This window comes from Staurois parvus, unplaced genomic scaffold, assembly GCF_062004578.1.
Source record: "Staurois parvus isolate SC_StPar_1 unplaced genomic scaffold, SC_StPar_1.0 ptg000397l, whole genome shotgun sequence".
Lineage (NCBI taxonomy): Eukaryota > Metazoa > Chordata > Amphibia > Anura > Ranidae > Staurois > Staurois parvus.
In genome coordinates, this window is record NW_028318193.1 from 5,580,535 (window position 1) to 5,604,353 (window position 23,819).

General features: G+C 42.4%; 1 protein-coding gene across 1 annotated transcript in view; it reads right to left on the reverse strand.

The window, feature by feature from the left end:
* Nucleotides 1–23,819, reverse strand: part of MTCL3 (MTCL family member 3) — a 63,183-nt gene that overhangs the window by 3,350 nt on the left and 36,014 nt on the right. The window contains exon 6 of the mRNA XM_089686460.1: nt 21,654–21,929. Coding sequence (XP_089542586.1) covers nt 21,819–21,929 — 111 coding nt within the window. The 3' untranslated portion in view covers nt 21,654–21,818. The remainder of the gene's footprint in view (nt 1–21,653; nt 21,930–23,819) is intronic.

A 23,819-nucleotide genomic window follows, 5' to 3' on the forward strand; every position in this document is an offset into this window, starting at 1 on the left:
GAAAGAGCAGGAACTGCAGAGCTAATATTAACCCTTCTCTAACCTAGGCAGACCAGCTAGCTCAACTAACACAGAGCCCACACCTGTAGGCAACCTGCCTACATACCCTTGCTTGTCTCTTTGTCACTATGCTCTCTCCTCCTATCAGCATGTGCACTGCAACACAATGGATCGGCCCCTTTAGCTGCTTTTCCTTCTCCCAATCTCAGCTCAAACATTTAATCATGTATTCTTAAATACAGAGCTGCATTAATTTGCGTCTTTTATACCTGTTACCTATAAAGTTCAGTTTTAAAGTGACATTAAAGCTTTGTTTTTTTTTTTTAATAACAAACATGTCTATACTTACCTGCTCTGTGCAGTGATTTTGCACAGAGCAGTCCTGATTCTCTTCTTTTTGGGTCTCTGACAGCGCTCCTGGCTCCTTCCCCTCAAGTATTGCCCCCAGGGAAAGCTGCTCGCCCTGGGGGCACTGCTCCTTGCTCTGCAGCCGCTGCTCTATGTATGCATCCATAAGACACATAGAGCTGTGGCTCACCCCTCCCATTCCCGGATCTCCTCATTGGGTCACTGGCTATAACTGCCAATGGGTTCCCACTGCTGTCTCAGCCAAAGAGGAGGAGGAAGAGTCCCCAGACAGCAGGGGCTGTCAAGAACGCTGCTGGATCAGAGGAAGGGGGGGGGGTGCTGCACACAGGTTTTCTACCTTCATGCATAGACTACATGAAGGTACAAAACCTGGAGCCTTTAGAACCACTTTAAGTGGGTACATGCAACAATCAGGTGTAATTGCTAATAATTTCTAAGATATAACAAAAAACACTTAAAAAAATAAGAACAGGAAGTGAAAGGAAATCTCCCCAACGGGACAGAGACAGCACAAAAAAACTGACAGAGGTTATAACCCTCCCTTATGCAGGCCATACATGGTTCAAATTCCGAGCGATTTTTCGTCCAAAAATCAAAAACGTCATTCGCTCGGCAATCCGATGGTGCCATCAATGATTTCGAAAATCGGCCGACCAAGTCATAAAAGTTCACCCCATATAACAGGCAAAACTTCTGTTCCTTCCAGGTCACGGCTCATGCGTATGTTCTTTTCGGAAAAACGATCGTATGAGTTGACCATCACTGAGTCGAAAATCTGTCGTTTTTCACAAATTTTACAACATGCCTGATCACTGAAAAGGGGAGGAACCAAGAAAATCGGGCAGTGCCATTGACCCACTAGCAGCACGAAAATCAGCCGATTATTCTTAGGTCTGATTTTCGAATGAAAAATTGGTTGCATTTCGAACCATATATGGCCGGCATAAGTCAGGACAGTACAAATACCCCCCAAATGACCCCTTTTCTGAGACATTCCAAGGTATTTAGTAAGATGAATGGGTAGTATTTTGAACCTGCAATTGTTTTCCCACAAACCCACTAACAGAGCGAAAATCAGCCGATTATTCTTAGGTCCGATTTTTGGACGAAAAATCGGTTGAATTTCGACCCATGTATGGCCGGCCTTACTCTATCCAAAATTTAATAAAAAAAACTTTTCCCATTCGTTCTTTTATAACCACCAGAGTTCTTTGAGTGTGTCCTGCATGCCCCAGGACAAAACAAGCTGATGGCTCCAGTAGCAACCACACGCTTGTTTCTATTTCCTTCAGCAGGCTCAGGTCTTTTAGGTAAAAGAGATAGGAGTGGCTATAGAACCACGCAATCACTTTTACATGATTTGAGGAGTGTGGCTCCCTGCCAATAACCCTGCTGTGCTTGCCAGTCTCTCCCGCAACTTCTGGGAGTCTGGGACCACAATAAACACTTTCAGGATGACGAGAGAAGACAGCAAGCAACATCTGTTCCCTGATGTGAACCTGAAAGTGCTGAGCTCTGACCACTTCAGGGGTTCAGAGATGACAAAATCCCAGCTGCAGAGCCAAGTAAAAAGCTGATTGAGACCAGTCCGTGTTTGTGTGGCTGAAGAAGGAGAGAGAGACCCCTGACATGTGCATAGAGAGTACCTGTTACTGTCCAATGCTATCACATAGGGGAATGTTAGTGAAGTAAAGTGAAAACAAAAATAAAATAAAATAATCAAATAAAAGACCAATTAAACACACCTCGTTATCCTATGCACACACATATGACTGCAAATGACTATTGTGCAACACATTATGTATGCTAAAAACAAATGACATATGAGTAATGGAGCATTGTAACTACGCCTCACCCCCAACACACATGTGATCTACATATCAAGCCCTCAAGCACCATCAAACCAGTGATGCGCAAGCATAATAATAATAATAATAATATACAGTATGTGTATTTCTCACTAAGTGGATTTCTTTTCCTTATCATTATTAAGTTTGCACATCACTGTGGTATGATGATGTTTGATGTGGTGATAACATATGGGGGGGGGGGGGTGGCATTAGTTACTACAGTGTGCTGAGCTACTCACACATTATTTTTACTAGTTTGTGTTCAAATTATAGTGCTGGCAGCTGTGATGCTCATTGAGGTGATAGAGCTAGCAAGGATTTCTGCAAGAGAGGGATTTTTAACACATTCTGTGTGCTGCCATACAAGCTGGAGTAAAAGAAAGAATTATAGTTAGTTCTAAAATGATGAACTGTAAAGGCATTTAAATTGTCCCTTACTGATCATTTTGGGTACCCTAATTTTTTGCTGTTTCAGGTACACACAGGTTTGAAATTTTGATAAAAGAATGTGGCGCTCCTAATAGATGAAACACTGCTAGATTACAAGGTATCATCATCAAAATGTTGAAACACTCCAAAGATTAAAGTGGTTGTAAAAACCCTACATGTACCCAGTAAAGTGACTGGTCTCAGGCAATACACTGAGATGAAACAAATTATTGTATATAAGTTGTACCTGTTTATCTACCCCCACCTCACCTAACACCTGACCTCACCTAACAACTAACCTCCTCCACTCCACCCACCACTCCATCCCCCACAGCCATCTCCTCCTGTGCCACCTTCCCCTCCCTCCTAGATTGTAAGCTCGAAAGAGCAGGGCCCTCGAACCCCTCGTGTATTGTATTGTTACTGTCTTGTCTCATGTTCTGTCCCCCTTGCTACTGTACAGCGCTGAGCATACCCTTTGGCGCTATATAAATACTGTATAATAATATCTGCTGCATTCTCTTCTCTACATACATTCAAACTGTAGAATTTAAAAAGGTTTGTCTGAGCTGTCAGAAAACAGGGAGGCAGGGTACTGAAATTACACACTGCAAAGCTCAGTGAGGAGAGCTCTGAGAGGTGACAGGAGGGAATGGTCATCACACAGCTTACAGGAACATAGCTAAGGCTTTCAATCATAGGTTGTGTGCTGGAGCTCCCTTCCCTGTCACCATTTTATCTCTTGGTATTAGGAAAACGTATCAGAAGTGACTCAAGCAGATAACAGGAAAGGATAGAGGAATGAAGAAGCAGAGAGAAATGACACTTAGTGCTCTGGACTGAGACAAGCACACACTATAGAGGGATATGTTTTGTTCATATTTCATTTTAATCCAAATAATGAGTCCAGGAGAAAAAACACAGGGCTGGGCAGGATTCAAAGTGGTTATAAAGGTTCAGCTTAAAACAAAATGTCATGCTTACCTGCTCTGTGCAAGGGTTTTGCACTGAGCAGTCTCGATCCTTCCCCCACCAGCGTTCCCAGCCCCTCCCCCTGCTGAGCACCCCCCTGAGCGTGTGTTTGCTCCTGGCCTGCCTCTATGTGTCTATGGGATACACAGAGTGTGGTTCAGTGACTGCTCACTGGCTGTGACTGACAGCAGTGGAAGCCAATAGCTCCCGCTGCTGTGTCTCAGCCAATGAGGAGAGATCGGGGAGAGCCTCAGCTCTCATGCACTTCACTGGATCGGGCTCAGGAAAGTATTGAGGAGAGCTGTGGGGGTAGCTGCACATAATAGAATGCATAAGGTAACAAAACCTCCAGCTTTTACAACCACTTAAAAACCAGGATTCAGCTAACATCTTGCACTTCAGGAGTTAAAGCAGTTTTAAAGGCAATTTTTTTAAAATGAAAAAATAAACATGGCTTACACACCTGCTCTGTGTGCAGAGATCAGCCCCGAACCTTCTCTTCTTGGGTCCCTAACCAGTGACCCTGGCTCCTCTTCTTCTGTGTCTGCGCCCATAGCAAGCACTTGCTATGGGGGCAGATGTGTGGGCTTGATTTTGAGCAGTGCTGCGTCAATGGGGCCCTGCCCTCTTCTCTTTGCTCACTGAATTTGACTGACAGTGGCAGGAGCAAATGGCTCCCTCTGCTCTCAGCCAATCTTGTTACAGCACTAGATCAATACAGCACTCAGCAAAGTATTTGAGGTGAGAAACGCACAGCAAGCAGCAAAATGGTTCTAAAGGCTCAAGTTTTTTTACCATTCGTTCTATGCACAAAGGTAAAAAACCTTCTGTGTGCAGCCCCCCAATCCTTACCTGACCCCCCTCTGATCCAGAGATGTTCACAATAGCCTTGGCTATAAGGGAGCTTTGCCTCCCCATTGGCTCCTGCTGCTGTCAATCACACAGCAAGCAAATGAGGAGAGATGGGGGTAAGGGGGGGTGACATGGTTCTATATGGATGCAGGAGCGAGCATGCAGTAGTACCCCCAGGGCACGAGTTTTTCTATGGAAGCACTCTTCAAGGGGGAGGAGCCTGCAGTGCTGCGGAAGACCTGAAAAGGAGAAGATTGGGGTTGCTGTGTGCAAAACTACTGCGCAGAGCAGTTAAGTATAACATTATTTATAACAGAAGCTGCAAGTATTCATATGCCCTGTGAGAGGAATAAGCTGTTAATATAACAATTGTGTGAAAAAAAAAATGTACGGTATTTACTTTCTTCATTTTCCAAAGAAATGTGGGAAAACAATTACAGGTTTAAAAAAACTCCCCATTCGCCTTACTAAATACCTTCGAATGTCTACTTTCCAAAAAGGGGTCATTTGCGGGGTTTTTGTACTGTCCTGACTTATACCGGCCATACATGGTTCGAAATTCGACCGATTTTTCGTCTGGACCTAAGAATAATTAGCCGATTTTAGCTCTGTTAGTGGGTCAATGGCACCGGCCGATTTTTGTGGTTCCTCCCCTTTTCGGTGATCGGGCATGTTGGAAAATTCATGAAAAACGACCGATTTTCGACTCAATGATGGTCAAATCGTATGATTGTTTTTCTGAAAAGAATATGAGCATAAGCCGTGACCTGGAAGGAACAGAAGTTTCGCCTGTTATATTCGGTGAACTTTATGACTTGGTCGCCCGATTTTCGAAATCATTGATGGCACCATCGGATTACCGAGTGAACGATGTTTTTGAATTTCGGACGAAAAATCGTTCAGAATTTGAACCATGTATTAAGTGTCTCAAGAAATGAGATAGGTCATTAGTACATCAGGTTTGATCAGGTGTGATCAATTTTCAGTGATTTAGTACCATAGCTTGTAGACTCTATAACGTTTACATAGACCAAATAATACACACCGATTGGGATTATTTTACCAAAGCAATGTAGCAGTATACATTTTGGCCCAAATTTATGAAGAAAAATTACTTATTTGCAAAATGTTATAACGGAAACAAAGAAAAATTTATAGCGCCAAAAAAAAAAAAAAAAAACAGTGCTAATTAACCACTAGCCTACATGGCACTAATACCCCTTTCCTGCCCAGGCCAATTTCCAGCTTTCAGCACTGTCACACTTTGAATGACAATTGCGCGTTCATGCAACACTGTACCCATATGACATTTTTATCATTTTTTTGTGACAGATAGAGCTTTATTTTGGTGGTATTTAATCACCTCTGGGTTTTTTTTTATTAAACAAACCAAAAACCACAGAAAATTTTGAAAAAAAACATTTTTTTCTTAGTTTTTGTTATAAAATTTTGTAAATAAGTGATTTTTTTCCTTCACTGATATGCGCTAATTAGGCTGCAGTGATGGGCACTGATAGGTGGCACTGATGAGGAGGCACTCATAGGTGGCACTGATGGGCATTGACAGGCAGCATTGACGGGCACTGATAGGCGGCACTGATGCACACTGATAGGCGGCACTGATGCACACTGATAGGCGGCACTGACTGGCACTGGTAGGTGGCACTGATTAGCAGCCCAGAAAGGTGGCACTGATTGGCATTGATATGTGGCATTGATGTGCACTGGTAGGCACTGATATGTGGCATTGATGTGGCACTGATGGGCACTGGCAGGTGGCATGGGTGAGCACTGAGAGCTGGCACTGATGGACACTGACAGGTGGCACTGCTAGGGCTACACAGATCATCAGGGAACACTGATCATCAGTGCCCTGATGATCAGTGCACATGTCCCCTCCGAGGAATGCTGATTACCGGCTCTCCTCTCCTCTCGAACTGTCAGCGTGACAGCTCGTGAGGAGAGAAATGCCGATAACCGGCATCTCCCTGTTTACATGCGATCAGCTGTGATTGGACACAGCTGATCACATGACAGATAACCGTCATCTTCGGCTCTTTCCGTGGATCTTTGATCCGCTGTGTCCAAGGGACACAGCGCACTGGCGATCGCCACGCTGCATGCTCCCGGAGCTGCGCATGCGCGGTGAAAATGGTAGGACGTCATATGACGTCTTCCAGAATGAGAGAACCGCCTTGCGCCCATCATTGGACTATATGGCGGGCAGGAAGCGGTTAAATACCACCAAAAGAAAGCTCTATTTGTGTGAAAAAAAAGACAAAAATTTAATTTGGGTATAGTGTTGCATGACTGAGTAATTATCATTCAAAGTGTGACAGCTCTGAAAGCTGACAATTGGTTTGAGCAGGAAAGGGGTAGAAGTACCCGGTATTAAGGTGGTTAAAAAACAATCAAAAAAAAAAAACCTTGCTTTAGTATCACTTTAATGCAAGGAATGCAAAAAAAAAACCATTTTATCTTTAGAACCACTTTTAACACATCCTTTAGCTCTTTGCACACAGTTTTGAGGCTTGGCATATTTAGTATCTCTTTACTCAGCACAACCTCAACTTCTATTCTGTACAACAAAACTGGGGATTAAATTGTGTTTGTGTGCACTAAAGTTTATTTTACTATATTTTTTATTGAAAAGATATATTTGATAAACAGTAGCGTAAATATTGTGTCGCATAAACATTGCAGCTAACACTTTTTTTTTCTACAGGTCCTCTGCTTTCAGAAAATATCACACGTTCTGTGGGTTTTATGGCATTTTCCAGCCAAAAATGTAGATTTTTAACAATGGAAAAAATGCAACCCCCCTCTGCTGCAGAACATACTCACCTTTCCTTTACTTCCCCACTGCTATGTTCCACCACACAGTAGGGTGGATTTACTAAAACTGATGCACTCAGAATCTGGTGCAGTTGTGCATGGCAGCCAATTGGCTTCTAACTTCAGCTTGTTCAGTTAAGCTTTGACAATAAAACCTGGAAGCTGATTGGTTTCTATGCAGATCTGCACCAGATTTTGCACTCTCCAATTTTAGTAAATCATCCCCTAGTGTCACTGACTTGGTTGAAGTGTTACATTTCAAGAAAGTCAACATTTCTTATTTGCATACTTCTTAAGGGTTGGTGATTTGAATTATTGAAGACAGAAGTCAACGTGACAGCCAGACGAATGGCCTTTGCAAAATGAGAAATCAGCAGTGGCAGCCTCCATGCTCGTAGCAGAAAAGGTTTCCCTTTGTTAACATAGAAGTAGAACTGTCTCTCCAACCCAACTGGCTGTTCAAAGCAAGTTCGCTGGTTTCTCAGACCTTTAGTAAATTATGTGCAAGAGGTTAAAGTGTCAAATCTTGTGTTAGTGTGAAATGTGTCCTGTGGTTGAGGCCACCCACTATGTCGTCTGTAGACACTAATACCCTTAGTTATGACACAGACCTAACTTCCAACAAGGCTGTTCATTGTATTGTCCTCACATATGATTATAGATCTAACATGTACAGGTGAAACACGAAAAATTAGAATATCGTGCAAAAGTTAATTTATTTCAGTAATTCAACTTAAAAGGTGAAACAAATATATGAGATAGACTCATTACATGCAATGCAAGATAGTTCAAGCCGTGATTTGTCATAATTGTGATGATTATGGCTTACAGCTCATGAAAACCCCAAACCCACAATCTCAGAAAATGAGAATATTGTGAAAAGGTGCAATATTCTTGGCTCAAAGTGTCCCACTGCTGACCTAACAGTTGTGCAGAAAACCATCATTGACACCCTCCATAAGGAGGGAAAGCCTCAAAAGCTAATTGCAAAAGAAGTTGGATGTTCTGAAAGTGCTGTATCAAAGCACATTAATAGAAAGTTATGTGGAAGGGAAAAGAGTGGAAGAAAAAGGTGCACAAGCAGCAGGGATGACAGCAGCCTGGGTTGTTAGGAAAAGGCCATTCAAAAGTGTTGGGGACTTTCACAAGGAGTGGACTGAGGCTGGAGTCAGTGCATCAAGAGCCACCACACACAGACAGATCCTGGATATGGGCTTCAAATGTTGTATTCCTCTTGTCAAGCCACTCCTGAACAACAAACAACGTCAGAAGTGTCTTACCTGGGCTAAAGAAAAACAGACCTGGTCTGTTGCTCAGTGTTCCAAAGTCCTCTTTTCTGATGAGAGCAACTTTTGCATCTCATTTGGAAACCAAGGGCCCAGAGTATGGAGGAAGAATGGAGAGACACACACTGCAAGATGCTTGAAGTCCAGTGTGAAGTTTCCACAGTCTGTGTTCATTTAGGGAGCCATGTCATCTGCTGGTGTTGGTCCACTGTGCTTCATTAAGTCCAGGGTCAACACAGCCGTCTACCAGGAGATTTTGGAGCACTTCATGCTTCCTTCCACAGACGAGCTTTATGGGGATGCTGACTTCATTTTCCAGCAGGACTTGGCACCTGCCCACACTGCCAAAAGCACCAAAACCCGGTTCAATGACCGTGGGATTACTGTGCTTGATTGGCCAGCAAACTCGCCTGACCTGATCCCCATAGAGAATCTATGGGGCATTGCCAAGAGAAAGATGAGAGACACGAGACCGAAGAGCTGAAGGCCGCTATTGAAGCATCCTGGTCTTCCATAACACCTCAGCAGTGCCACAGGCTGATAGCTTCCATGCCACGCCGCATTGAGGCAGTAATTGCTGCAAAAGGGGCCCAAACCAAGTACTGAGTACATATGCATGCTTATACTTTTCAGAGGTCCAATATTGTTCTATGTACAATCCTTGTTTTATTGATTGCATGTAATATTCTAATTTTCTGAGATTGTGGATTTGGGGTTTTCATGAGCTGTACGCCATAATCATCACAATTATGACAAATCACAGCTTGAACTATCTTGCTTTGCATGTAATGAGTCTATCTCATATATTAGTTTCACCTTTTAAGTTGCATTACTGAAATAAATGAACTTTTGCAGGATACTCTCATTTTTCGAGTGTCACCTGTACATATCACTGGATATGATACAGAGCTACAATTGGATAAACTGCTCATTAATAATCAAGAAAAATCAATTAAAGCATGTTCTACAATAAGGGTTAAATGAACACTCACAGACTGTTTCTCAACAACATAAAATGGCACATAATCACCATACTGGAAATTAGCTTTTGTCGATTATACAAACTCATTGGTATAATCTCTGTGCAATCTCCTTAAAATGGCCATACACTCTTGGATCTTGTTCATTCAGCCTGCGTGCTAAAAGAAAAAAAAATCAATCACATTCCTCCATCCATGCACTGGCAGCTGTCAGGATACCCAAACAACGGCTTCATCTAATAGGATGCAGCTGATGTTCAGCCGAACATCTCCGCCCAGCTTCTCAAGACTTTTCAATCAAAGGATGTTGGGCAAGACCACCCATGGAGTGAATTTCAACCAGTTCATCAGGAACCAAATTAAATTTGTACAGGATACCCAAACAGCGGCTTCATCTGATTGGATGCAGCTGATGCTCAGCCAAACATTTCCGCCCAGTTTCTTAAGACTTTTCAATCAAAGGATGTTAGGCAGGACCACCCATGGAGTGAATTTCAACCAGTTCATCAGGAACCAAATTAAATTTGTACAGGATACCTAAACAGTGGCTTCATCTGATTGGATGTAGCTGATGTTCAGCCGAACATTTCCGCCCAGCTTCTCAAGACTTTTCAATCAAAGGATGTTGGGCAGGACCACCCGAAGAGTGAATTTCTACCAATTTGTCAGGAAACATGAAATATGTACAGGATACCCAAACAGCGGCTTCATCTGATTGGATGCAGCTGATGTTCAGCCAAACATTTCCGCCCAGCTTCTCAAGACTTTTCAATCAAAGGATGTTGGGCAAGACCACCCATGGAGTGAATTTCAACCAGCTCGTCATGAACCAAATTAAATTTGTACAGGATACTCAAACAGTGACTTAATCTGATTGGATGTAGCGGATCTTCAGCTGAACATTTCCGCCCAGGTTTCTCAAGACTTTTCAATCAAAGGATGTTGGGCAGGACCACCCATGGAGTGAATTTCAACCAGTTTGTCATGAACCAAATGAAATTTGTACAGTGTATGGCCTGATTTAGTTTTACCAAAATGATGCAACATGATGCAAGAGCTTATCTAAACAGTCCATTTAATTTTATTCCAACAAAAGGGACCATTAAAAGTGATTCTATAGGATATTAGGATATATATATATTTTTTTTTTTTATTTTTTTTTAAATAAAAAACATGTTATACTTACCTGCTCTGTGTATTGGTTTTGCACAGAGCAAACCGAAACAAAAAGAAAGTGCACCAACCTTGTGCATTACTTCAGTAAAATGTGGTTTATTGAATTTAAAATATACTCACAAACAGAGCAGTAAAACAAGTGTGTAAAATCCTTAGTCTGAGACCAGCGTGAGTCTGATCAAGAGGGAAGATTCACGAAGTCAGACTGACGCGTTTCGTCAGCCTGATTTTGAAAATCACATTTTACTGAGGTAATGCGCAAGGTTGGTGCGCTTTCTTGTTTCGCTTTACAGTACTGGTCGGGCTTCCCCAGCCTTGATTAGAGCCACACAACCTTTGATGCTTTGGTGGTGAATTTCTTCACGTTCTGTGTCCATCTATCCATCCTTGCTCTGGGCCATAGAGCGCAGGAGTTGTTATTTTTGTTTGCACAGAGCCAACCTGATCCTCTTCTTTTTTGCCCCCCACTGGCCGGCAGCCTGGCTCCTCCCCCTTGCCCCCAGTAGCAAACTGGGATCAATTATAAAGCCAATAAATGGAGAATTCACAATACAGCATTGATCAATGACTAGTATAGAAATGTTTACATACAGTACATATATAACTGTACACAGGAATGTGCAGACTTGTAAATTATCATATAAACATATAAAGGACACATTCCATAAACAGCAATATTCCCGCCTGTCCAAACAGTGTTTTAAATTGGTGCCATATTATGTCAAACCGATCCATCCCAGATGGGGAGGGGTTTATTTACTAAAGCTGAAGAGTGCAAAATCAGACTCCCTTCTGCATAGAAACCAATCAGCTTCTAACCTCAGCTTGTTCAATGAAGCTTTGGCAATGAAACCTGGAAGCTGGTTTCTATGCAGAAGGGAGTCTGACTTTGCACTCTCCAGCTTTAGTAAATAAACCCCGGAATGTCCATGGGTATTTTATACAAAAATCTAGCAATATCCATCCATGAACACTAATTTGACTTGAAGCAGCACATTTGTTAAGACCACTATTCCATATTTACGGGTATCCTTTCATCCACTGTAACTGTAACAGAAGAAAGTTGCTACTTTTTTGACAGTTGTTTAAGATGTGTGCATTTCCAATCAATCCCAACCCAAGCAGAGGGGCAATGGATGATCACTAGGACAGCAGTGGTATGCTGCCTGTGCTTTATTTACTGGGAGGTAAACAGAACCTGAACTGGCCCTGAAATGGAGAGCACTACGGACTACAAAGCCGCTACTCAGATTACTGTCTACAAATGCTAGATGGAGTTGGTCCATTTAACTTTTGATGTCAGCACTATGCATGCATTATTAATCACACTGCACTCAGTACTTGGCTATTTGGAGGATAACTATGTGTCAGGTTATATTACATGCTTCATGGCCTACTGTGGTACTGATTAGCCTGTGATTAGTGTCTTATTATATATCACAAGAATGTACATAGTGCCGACAGTTTTACATCGGGGGTCAGCAACCAGTAGATCTCGGCCAGGTGACTGGTAGATCATGGTCTGAGCTTGCTGACCCGCCATCCCAGAGCACCAAACAGAGTGCAGAGGGACTACATGTAAAGAGCTGTAGTAGGGAACAAGAGCCACAAAAGCCAATGTCTTCTCTGTAGTGCTGGCTCCTACACCCTGTCATGGTTGTTGGGTGTAGTATCTGCCAAGCATGACCCATTCAAGTGAAAGAAGCTGCTCTGCAAGTGCCCTGCAACCTTGTGCAGTACAGCAAACAAGGGGTTAAACGGACAGTGGTGTGTACTTTCTCACCATCTGCTTTAACCCCTTGGAGCTTGAAGAAGCATGCAGTAACTGGCCACTAGCAAAGTGTCCCCATTTACTTGAATGGGTCTTGATTGACAGGCGGTAGCACCCACCAATAGCAACAGGGAGTGTAATTCCTTCTGCAGCATATGTACACCTTTGGCTGCTGCCTCAGCAGCTAAAGGGGGTAGCGATTGGGGGTGGCAAAACTGTGACTCAACCACAGGGTTTTACCACCCCACAACTTTACATGTTAACAAGCCCTAAGAGTACTGATGCAGGATGCAACTAAAGGCAGGTACAACTAAGGGCTCATTAACACTGCTGCTCCTCTGCAAAACTATTCGAGTGTGTTTTGCCAGGAGGTGAAGAGGAGATATGTTGCCTGCTCTTCACCCATGATTGTCATGCAAGTAGTACGGCAATTAGAGTTTTAAATCAGGAGTGAGGAGGTGGTGATCCTTGTCTTCTCCCATGTAGTTCAGATAGATCTCCACCTCTTTAAGGTTGCCTATCCCTAGGCAACACAAAAGTCGTCTGCTCCCACGAACACCGACCAACACCCCCCCCCCTTTCCCCTCTGCGATAGAGAGAAAGACACTCATCTGTACAACCCTGGAGATCCCCAGGAACGAGAGTCAGGCTCTACATACATCATCAAGCAGCCTGCAGCCTCTCTCGGATCCCACCTGGTTCCTATGGCGTGTGTGTCCCTTCTTTCATCCCTTCTTCTGGGGGGAGGTGCTGCCCCCGTGAAAAATGCTGCCCTAGGCAAGTGACTTGTTTGCCTTTTTGGTAATTACGCCCCTGCACTGGTGCACACTCATGTTGGAACAGAAAGGGGCCATCCCCAAACTGTTCCCACAAAGTTGGGAGCATGAAATTATCCAAAATGTCTTGGCATGGTGACGCCTTAAGAGTTCCCTTCACTGGAACTAAGGGGCCAAGCCCAACGCATGAAAAGCAACCCCACACCATAATCCCGCCTCCACCAAACTTTACATTTGGCACAATGCAGTCAGGCAAGTACAGTTCTCCTGGCAACCACCAAACCCAGACACGCCCATGGGATTGCCAGACAGAGAAGCGTGACTTGTCACTCCAGAGAACACATCTCTACTGCTCTAGAGTCCACTGGCGGCGAGCTTTACACCACTGCGTCCAGGGCTTTCAATCGCACTTGGTGATGTAAGGCTTGGATGCAGCTGTTTGACCATGGAAACCCATTCCATGAAGCACTGTTGTTGTGCTAATTTGAAGGCCACACGAAGTTTGGAGGTCTTTAGCTATTGACTCTGCAGACAATTGGTGACTTTTGCGCACTGTGCGCTTCAGCATGCAATGAACACACTCTGTCATTTTACGTGGCCTACCACTTCGTAGCTGAGTTGCTACTACTAACAGTTGACCATGGAGTATTTAGTAGCAAGGAAATTTCATTGATGGACTTATTGCACACATGGCAACCTATCACAGTACCACGCTTGAGAGCGACCCATTCTTTCACAAATGTTTGTAGAATCAGTCTGCATGACTAGGTGCTTGATTTTATACAACTGTGGCCATGAAGATGATTGGAACACCTGAATCCAATGATTTGGAGGGCTGGCCCAATACTTTTGGCAATATAGTGTATGAAAGCTCACACTGTGTATAGCCTGTTACATGGGTACTGAAAAAAGAAGACCTCCTACTTTCTGTTGCAGGGAAGAGACTAAACAGCAATTACATGCAAAACTCTGTAGTTAATCAGCAGAGCTAATGTTATGTAATTCCCTTTACATTTAGTCATTTTACAACAACACTCAAGCTGAACACTCCAGGCGATAGCTAAGGCAAGCTATACATTATTCACTTTTTCTTTTAATTCAACCAGCATTTTGAACAAAAAAATGACCCGATTCCCTTATCCACACACTCGATGTGGATGGGGAAATCACTCCCGCTGAGTTATTGTATTCTGACAGCGGAGAGACTTCTACACACTGATTAGTATAGTGGGCTATAATCGGCAGCACTGATCGATCAGAAAACCCACCAGGCTGGTTGTACAGATGTCAATCAGTAGATCAACTTCTGTACAACCAGCCTGCCGATACATGGATCGATCCATCAGAATATGCCACACATAGCAGGTCCAGCCCCTAATTATATTGCAGTTATATTCATATTTATCAGTTATATTCATATTTATCAGTTATATTCATAAAGGTTTTGTCCAAATTTAAAAAATGCACAGACAAAAAACAGTCGCACACATGTGTGCAGGTGCACAGATTACATAAACTGGCACTTATATAAGTCTTCAATGGTATGCACCATCCTTGCTGTCCAATATACATTTGTTGGCTGTTGGCTACTGAGTTTCTTTTATTCTATGCAGATGGCAATAATTGGTAGATTGGGTCTAATATGACCCTCAGCATTAATTGATTCTTTAAAGTATTTCTAAAGTCAAAACTTTTTTTTCTCATTTTGGATAGTGTAAGGAAAGGTTATAATCCCCATCGACTTTATTTAGCATCTGTGATCCACTGGTGAGATTTACCTTCACTTCCTGTACCATAGCCATGACAGGATGTGACCGGAAATCCCTCTACGGCCCTGTCCAGCTCTCCCAGAGTAACTGCCTGTCTCCTGGAATCTCCTCTATGCTCTTGAGACTGTGCTGGGAGACACAGCAAACCTTCTGGCAATGGCATGTATAGATGTGCCGTCCTGGAGGAGTTGGACTGCCTGTGCAACCTCTGTAGGGTCCAGGTATCGCCTCATGCTACTAGTAGTAACACTGACCCTAGCCAAAACTAGTGAAAAACAGTCAGAAAAGATGAATAAGGTAAAAAAACGTCAGTGGCCTCCACCTGTAAAACCATTTCTGTTTCGGGGGTTGTCTCATTGTTGCCCATCTAGTGCATCTGTTGTTAATTTTATTAACCCTAAAGCAGCTGAAACTGATTAACAACCCTCTCTGCTATTTAACTGACCAGATCAGTATCCTAGGAGATTAATTGACTTGATGTTATACTGATTAAAAAGTGTTTCTTTTTTTTTAGCACTGCGTATATATATATATATATATATATATATATATATATATATATATATATATATGAGCAGGGCCCTCAATCCCCTCATGTTTTGCATTGTACTGGTATTGTTCTTTCACATGTTCTGTCCCCCTTTGTAATGTACAGCGCTGAACGAACTATTGGCGCTTTATAAATACTGTATAATAATAATAATATATATATATATATATAAAATCCTCATGATGTACAGAAGCACACACATATCCATAGCTCCAATCCATAACTAGCCTCTCTTATACACAGATAATCTGGGTGCTAGCCACTATAGTTCGTCTCCACTTATATGAAGCCGCACTCCGCTCTGATATTCTTTCACATTTTTAATAATCTTCATGTAGTTACAAAAAAAGTTTGTAATCTGAGTTAACTTAAGTACATTACATGATCTGCAAAAGGCGTGCAGGCTTGTAGACAGGTAAGATTTAAGTAGGCTGTAAATTCCAGTAGGACAATCTATAGAATAGAAGTGGGTTAACTGATTTCAGTGTGATCTTGGTTTCACATTACAAGATTTCAGGGCTTGGTAGTCATTTAACACAATTTCAGTACCAAAGCAAATAGCACTGTTCCCATCCTAATTCCATTTTGCATGGATTTACAATGGAATTTCCTCCAAGCCTTGTTTCATGACTCAGACTAACGGTCTGGGTGTGTCACTGAATAGCTGTTATATGATTCCAAAGGCATAACAGATGTGGCCCATGACTGCACTTTTATACACCCTCCAGAGTAAAATATGACTAGGTCCTAAGACGCATCGTGTATTGTTTCTTAGTAATTAAAGGACCAGCAGCTATAAAATGTTTCATATAAAACAAAGCATTTTTACAACTGAATGAGCCATTGTTTTCGCAGATAGATAGACTGTAAGTTTGAGATTTGTTTTATAATTATTTTTGCTATTGCCATAAATACAATGTATTGGTTCTCCATTTAGGTTCTGTAAGGCATACCAGAGTCTTCCTGTAAATTCTATTATTAGGATTACTAGTTGAAGGCCAGATGAATTGTAGAAATGAAACAAAATCTAAGGTATCCATACACTGACTTAATATTGCAGTAGTGTGCACTGCATTCATAGATTGATCCCAGGCAAATTAAAGTGGTTGTAAACCTCAGAGATAAAATATGAACAAAGCATATCCTTCTATAGTGTGTACATGTTTCAATCTAGTGAACTAAGGGGTTGATTTACTAAAAACAATTGAACTGTGCACATTGCAAATTGCAGTTGCCCCAGAGCTTAGTAAATGAGCAGAAGTTCTGATGACTTCCATCAGGCAATCATGTGCAAGTAAAAATGATTTCTTAATTTTTCTTGCACGTGATTGAGTATTATTTGCAAAGTGAAGCTTTACCTCATTTACTAAGATCTGGAGAAACTGTACTTTGCAAAGAGCACAGTCTATTTGCCTTTAGCAAATCAACCCCTAAGTGTCATTTCTGTCTGCTGCCTCTTTTACTATTTTTATTAGAGGTACTTATAAAGCATTGTCAATTTAAACAGCACCAACCTACCTACCAGCATGTCTTTTGAGTGTGAGAGGAAACCCACACAGGCACAGGGAGAACATGCAAACTCCCGGCAGGTGGTGCTGTCATTGGGACTTGAACCAACAACCCTAGTACTGCAAGGCAGAAGCGCTAACCATTGAGCCACAGTACTGCCAATGAGAATATGTTACTTCTGACAGGTTTTCCTGACACCAAGAGAAAAAAGGTGAAATGGGAGGAACCTCCAGCCCCTAGCCTGTGATTGACAGCCTCAGCTTTGTTGTTGTGTACTGTGCAAAGGGAGCTCTCCTGACTGAGCTCTGCAGTGTGTAACTTCAGCTCCCCTGTTTTCTGAAAGCTTGGAAAAGCTGTAAAAATTCTTGGCTTTGAACAGATGTAGAGAAGACTGCAGATAGACAGGTACAACTTATGTAGGAGGATTTGTATCACCTGAGGTCAGTCACTTCACTGGCTATATGCAAGGGTTTACAATCCTGCATTTAATGCAAATACAATGTAAACCAAACACATGCATGAAAACAAACACAGTCTCTTGGGTGGCCATGACACAAATTATATCACCTATATAAGCAACAACTGTGGTGATTCATGTTAAACCAACTGATGTTTGGAAATCTGTGTTTGACCCATGCACTGATCATTTCCTTATTCGCAGAAAATAATTGTCATCACAACTGTACCTTTCTATACCATTGTCTGAATTGGGAAAAAGACCACAAAGCATCATTGTAAACAAGGGAAGTAAGATGTCTCCGCCTATTAATCCTCTTTTTACTGAGCTGGGGCAAGACCTACCCTGGAGTCAGTCTATTAAAATGATTGTAAAGGTTCAATTTTTTGTGTTGTGGGTTTTGCACAGAGCAACATCGAACCACCCATAAGCACTCTCAGCTTCTTCTCCCTCCTGAGTGCCCTCATAGCAAGCTGCTTGTTAGAGGGACCCAGAGGGCTCAATCCAGAGCTGGGCTGTGTGCATCTATGGACACACACAGTGTGGCGCAACCCCAACCCCTGCTCCCTTCTTACAGGGTTTGATTGCCAGTAGCAAGAGCCAATGCCTCCCACTGCTGCCTCCATGTCCTGAGAAGAGAGAATGAGTAGCGCTGCTGCAGACGGGCACAGCACTGGATTGTGATTCGACTCAGATAAGTATTTGGTGGAGGGTGGGTGGTTGGCTGGAGCTGATTATGGAAGGCTTTTTTACCTTAATGCAGAGAGCTAAACAGCTCATCCACTCGCTCATCATGTCACGACTCAACTCCCTCCTCACTGGCCTGCCTCGCCGCTGGCTATCCCCGCTTCAGTCGATCCTGAATACGGCTGCCAGACTCATTCACCTTTCCAACTGCTCCATCTCCGCCACCCCCCTTTGCCAATCACTCTGCAAATACCTCCACTGGCTTCCGATTGCACAATGGATCAAATTCAAAATCCTAACACTGACGTACAAAGCTGTCCACCATACTGCCCCGAACTACATCACTGACCTAATATCCAAGTACCAGCCAGCACGCATACTCCGCTCCTCACAAGACCTCCTTCTCTCTAGTTCCCTGGTCCCTTCCTCCCATGCCTGCCTAGAGGACCTCTCCAGGGTGTCACCCATCCTCTGGAACTCCCTGCCCCAACCCATCAGATTATCACCTACTCTCCTCTCCTTTAGGTGCACCCTGAAAACCCACCTCTTCAGGGAAGCCTACCCCACCCCCTGCTAACTTGCCGACCTCCTCCACTCTTCCTACCACTCCATCCCCTACAGCTTTCTCCTCCTGTGCCACCATCCCCTCCCTCCTAGATTGTAAACTCGAAAGAGCAGGGCCCTTAATCCCCTCATGTTTTGCATTGTATTACTTAAGGAAAACGTAATTTTCATTAAAATATGCATATAATGATACAACTGACGTCTGTTCTATATAAAAAAATAAATTGCCTACTCTATATAAACAAAATAGCAGAGATACATTTTAAAACCTTACTCATAACACATTAAAAATACTTACATATTTACCAGTCCCCATGAAGAATTGATTGTTAATTTTTTTAAGAGGTTAGCCAGCACAGAGTAAAACCATTCTTCTTACTTCTTGGTTCTGTAACAGCCAACTGCCTGGTCCTCTATTTTACATAACTGGAAAGTAGGCAGGCACTTCTGCCAGCGACCATATCCCACCCTGATGACATGATTGTAAGTCCTGCGCTGGTTACAGTGCAGGCATGATGATCTTGGCAGGAGGCAGGAGGGCCAGTTGGAGACCATCATGCAGAGATGCTTTGTAGAACTGGATGTCACAAGCAAAACTTGTAGTGGGGAAAGCTTGTGGGAATGTAAGATAAGGTGAGCATTACCCCCAGTAAAAAAAAATGTAATATATTGCAGCTTGTCAATCATTAGATGTGGTGGCTGCATTAGCTTTCACCTGTGATCTGGCCAATAACACACTTCCTGCCTAACCTAGGTTCACACCTATGCAGGTTGTGTTTTGTGCGTTTCTGCACTGCATTTTGCATTGTGGTTTTGCCATGTTATTGATGCGTTTTGTAGGGGGGGCATTTTGTTTTCTTGTTGCTAGGCAGATTTTAAATGCAAAATGCATTAAAAATGTGGCAAAAGTGCAACTAAAATGCAATGTATGCTTTTCTGCAGCGTTTCAATTGAAGTCTATAGAACCAAAAACGCAATGTTTTCTGCTCAAAAAAGTCCCTGAACCTTTACAAAAAAATGCACCGGGTGCAAACACGGAGATGTGAACCTGTCCCATAGGAAATCATGTTAAATGGACTGTACTGTGTTTCTGCAAAACGTTGCAGAAAACGTCTAGGTGTGAACCTAGGGTTAGGGTGCCTACATTCTGAATGAAGTAACAACTTAGACACATTTGAACAGCAGCACTGTCAGTCTGGGGGGAGGGGAGTGTTCGATGTACTAGCAGATTTAGATTCAGTAACAAATTCAAGCCAAACTCCAGCTAACACTTTTTAAGCAGTTACAGCAACAGGCTTATTTTTTCATTTGCGACAAAGGTTTTACTTAAATAAATAAAAGCTGACCATTGTAAACATCCCTGTCAGTGAGGTTTGTCTCAACCCTCTAACTGCTACATCTGCAGGACAGCTTGTGCTGTTGAAAACCCACAGACTTACTGGCCAGATCATCAGGTGAAAATAAAGGAAAAAAGCCTAAATAAAAACTAATGCAGCCATCACATCTAAGAACTGGTAAGCTGAAATATACACTATATTGCCAAATGTATTGGGACACCCCTCCAAATCTTTGGATTCTGGTGTTCCAATCACCTCCATGGCCACAGGCAGGGGCGGACTGACAACTCATGGGGCCCCGGGCAATAGGGGATTATGGGGCCCCTGTGTCCTTGCCCAAACTCAAAAAAGCCTATTAAAAAGGTACCAAGGGCATCTCATGGGGCCCCCTACTGACCCCAGGCCCTAGGGCAGTGCCCGAGTTTCCAAATGGTCAGTCCGCCCCTGGCCACAGGTGTATAAAATCAAGCACCTAGGCATGCAGACTGCTCCTACAAACATCTGAGAAAAAATGGGTCACTGTCAAGAGCTCAGCGAATACAAGCATGGTAGCTAAAGACCTCCAAACTTTGTGTGGCCTTCAGATTAGCACAACAACAGTGTGTAGAGAGCTTCATGGAATGGGTTTCCATGGCCGAGCAGCTGCATCCAAGCCTTACATCACCAAGTGCAATGCAAAGCGTCGGATGCAGTGGTGTAAAGCACGCCACCACTGGACTCTAGAGCAGTAAAGACGTGTTCTCTGGAGTGACCAATCATGCTTCTCTGTCTAGCAATGGATAAACATGTCTGGGTTTGGCGGTTGCCAGGAGAACAGTACTTCCCTGACTGCAATGTGCCAAATGTAAAGTTTGGTGGAGGGGGTATTATGGTGTGGGGTTGTTTTTCAGGGGTTAGGCTTGGCCTATTAGTTCCAGTGAAGGGAACTCTTAAGGCGTCAGCACACCAAGACATTTTGGACAATTTCATGCTCCCAACTTTGTGGGAACAGTTTGGAGATGACCCCTTCCTGTCCCAACATGACTGCGCACCAATGCACAAAGCAAGGTCCATAAAGTTTGGGGTGGAGGAACTTGACTGGCCTGTACAGAGTCCTGACCTCAACCGAACAGAACACCTTTGGGATGAATTAGAGCAGAGACTGCGAACCAGGCCTTCTCATCTGACATCGTTGTGGACAGCCTTCCCATAATAGTTGAAGCTGTTATAGCTGCAAAGGGTGGGCCAACTCAATATTGAACCCTACGGACTGGGATTCCATTAGAGTTCATGTGCATGTAAAGGCAGGCGTCCCAATACTTTTGGCAATATAGTGTGTCCTATATTTGCTTTTGGGTTTAATTACACTTTAATGAGCGGGGGACTTATAGACATATTATTCATTCCTAATATGCCCAAAGTTAAGCTTTGATCTGAATGTTCATACACTATAATATCCATAATATTACAAAATTATAAATAAAAGAAATGTGTGAATAACTTACTTGCAGAAGCTGGATAATGTGGGATCGGGTATACATGAAGTCTTCAGTGTTTTTCGTAACAGAACAGAAACTATATTTCTTTTACGGCTTATCTTGATGAATGGATAAAATAAACAAAACTGAAAATAAATAATAACATGACAAAACAGAAAATGGTGGAAAGGGTTACAGGACAAAAAAGAGGGTGAAAAGGAAGACGAGCTTAAATATAGTTGTGTAGGAAAGAGAAGAAAATAATACTAGGATGAGGATAAGTAAAATAATAGGCTGGAACATCTGGGAAGGTAAATACAGAGACAGAAAGATTTATTCACTTACAGCACTGCCTGCAACACATTGTACATAAACAATTGCATATGAACTTCTCAAGTCAGATACTGCAGACAAAAAACACAGTCATCATTTATTTAACACAATTCTGCACAGGATGTTCTTTGATAATTCCTTGAATACTTTCTAAACTGGTTTTATTTTAGATAAAAACCAGATCACATCAGAACATAAAGTGAACCTTCAGCCAATTTTTTTTTTTTTTTAGTTTTAGTCTGTGAAATAGTTAAAACATCTATCAGGTTTTCACTGCTGTGTCTTTGTCAGAGAGATTCTTTCTCACTTCCTGTGCTTGTGATAACTGTTACTGGGATAAGATGTGTCAGAAATCTCCCCAATGGGAATACATACAACAATAACACCTTGATGTGAGTCAAAACCCTTACTCACTCTATTACAATTAACTGTTTTACTGCTGTATGTGTCTTTATTAAAAAAAAGATCTTATGGCTTACTGAATCAGCACTGTCAATGGGACAGGAAGTAAAGAAAATTATCTCCACATACAGAAATAAAAAACGAGATTCCAACCCCTCACCACTTTATGAAAAAAAAAGGAAAACATTTTGGTTGGATTTTTACTTTAACTACAGTGGGGATCGAAAGTTTGGGCACCCCAGCTAAAAATTTGTATTAATGTGCATAAAGAAGCCAAGGAAAGATGGTAAAATCTCCAAAAGGCATCAAATTACAGATTAGACAGTCTTATAATATGTCAACAAAAGTTAGATTTTATTTCCGTCATTTACACTTTCAAAATAACAGAAAACAAAAAAATGGTGTCTGCAAAAGTTTGGGCACCCTGCAGAATTTATAGCATTCACTGCCCCCTTTGCAAAGCTGAGACCTGCCAGTGTCATGGATTGTTCTCAATCATCATCTGGGAAGACCAGATGATGTCAATCTCAAAGGTTTTAAATGCCCAGACTCATCTGACCTTGCCCCAACAATCAGTACCATGGGTTCTTCTAAGCAGTTGTCTAGAAAACTGAAACTGAAAATAGTTGACGCTCACAAAGCTGGAGAAGGCTATAAGAAGATAGAAAAGCGTTTTCAGATGTCAATATCCTCTGTTTGGAATGTAATTAAGAAATGGCAGTCATCAGGAACAGTGGAAGTTAAAGCAAGATCTGGAAGACCAAGAAAAATATCAGACAGAACAGCTCGCAGGAATGTGAGAAAAACAATTCAAAACCCACGTTTGACTGCACGATCCCTCCAGAAAGATCTGGCAGACACTGGAGTTGTGCTACACTATTCCACTATAAAGAGATACTTGTACAAATATGGTCTTCATGGAAGAGTCATCAGAAGAAAACCTCTTCTACGTCCTCACCACAAAAATCATCGTTTGAACTTTGCAAATGAACATATAGACAAGCCTGATGCATTTTGGAAACAAGTTCTGTGGACCGATGAGGTTAAAATTGAACTTTTTGGCCGGAATGAGCAAAGGTACGTTTGGAGAAGAAGGGGCACAGAATTTAATGAAAAGAACCTCTGTCCAACTGTTAAGCATGGGGTTGGATCAATCATGCTTTGGGGTTGTGTTGCAGCCAGTGGCACAGGGAACATCTCACGAGTAGAAGGAAAAATGGATTCAATAAAATTTCAGCAAATTTTGGATGGTAACTTGATGCCATCTGTGAAAAAGCTGAAGTTAAAGAGAGGATGGCTTCTACAAATGGATAATGATCCTAAACACACCTGGAAATCCACAGGGGATTACATCAAGAGGCGTAAACTGAAGGTTTTGCCATGGCCTTCACAATCTCCTGACCTCAACATAATTGAAAATCTATGGATAGACCTTAAAAGAGCAGTGCGTGACAGACA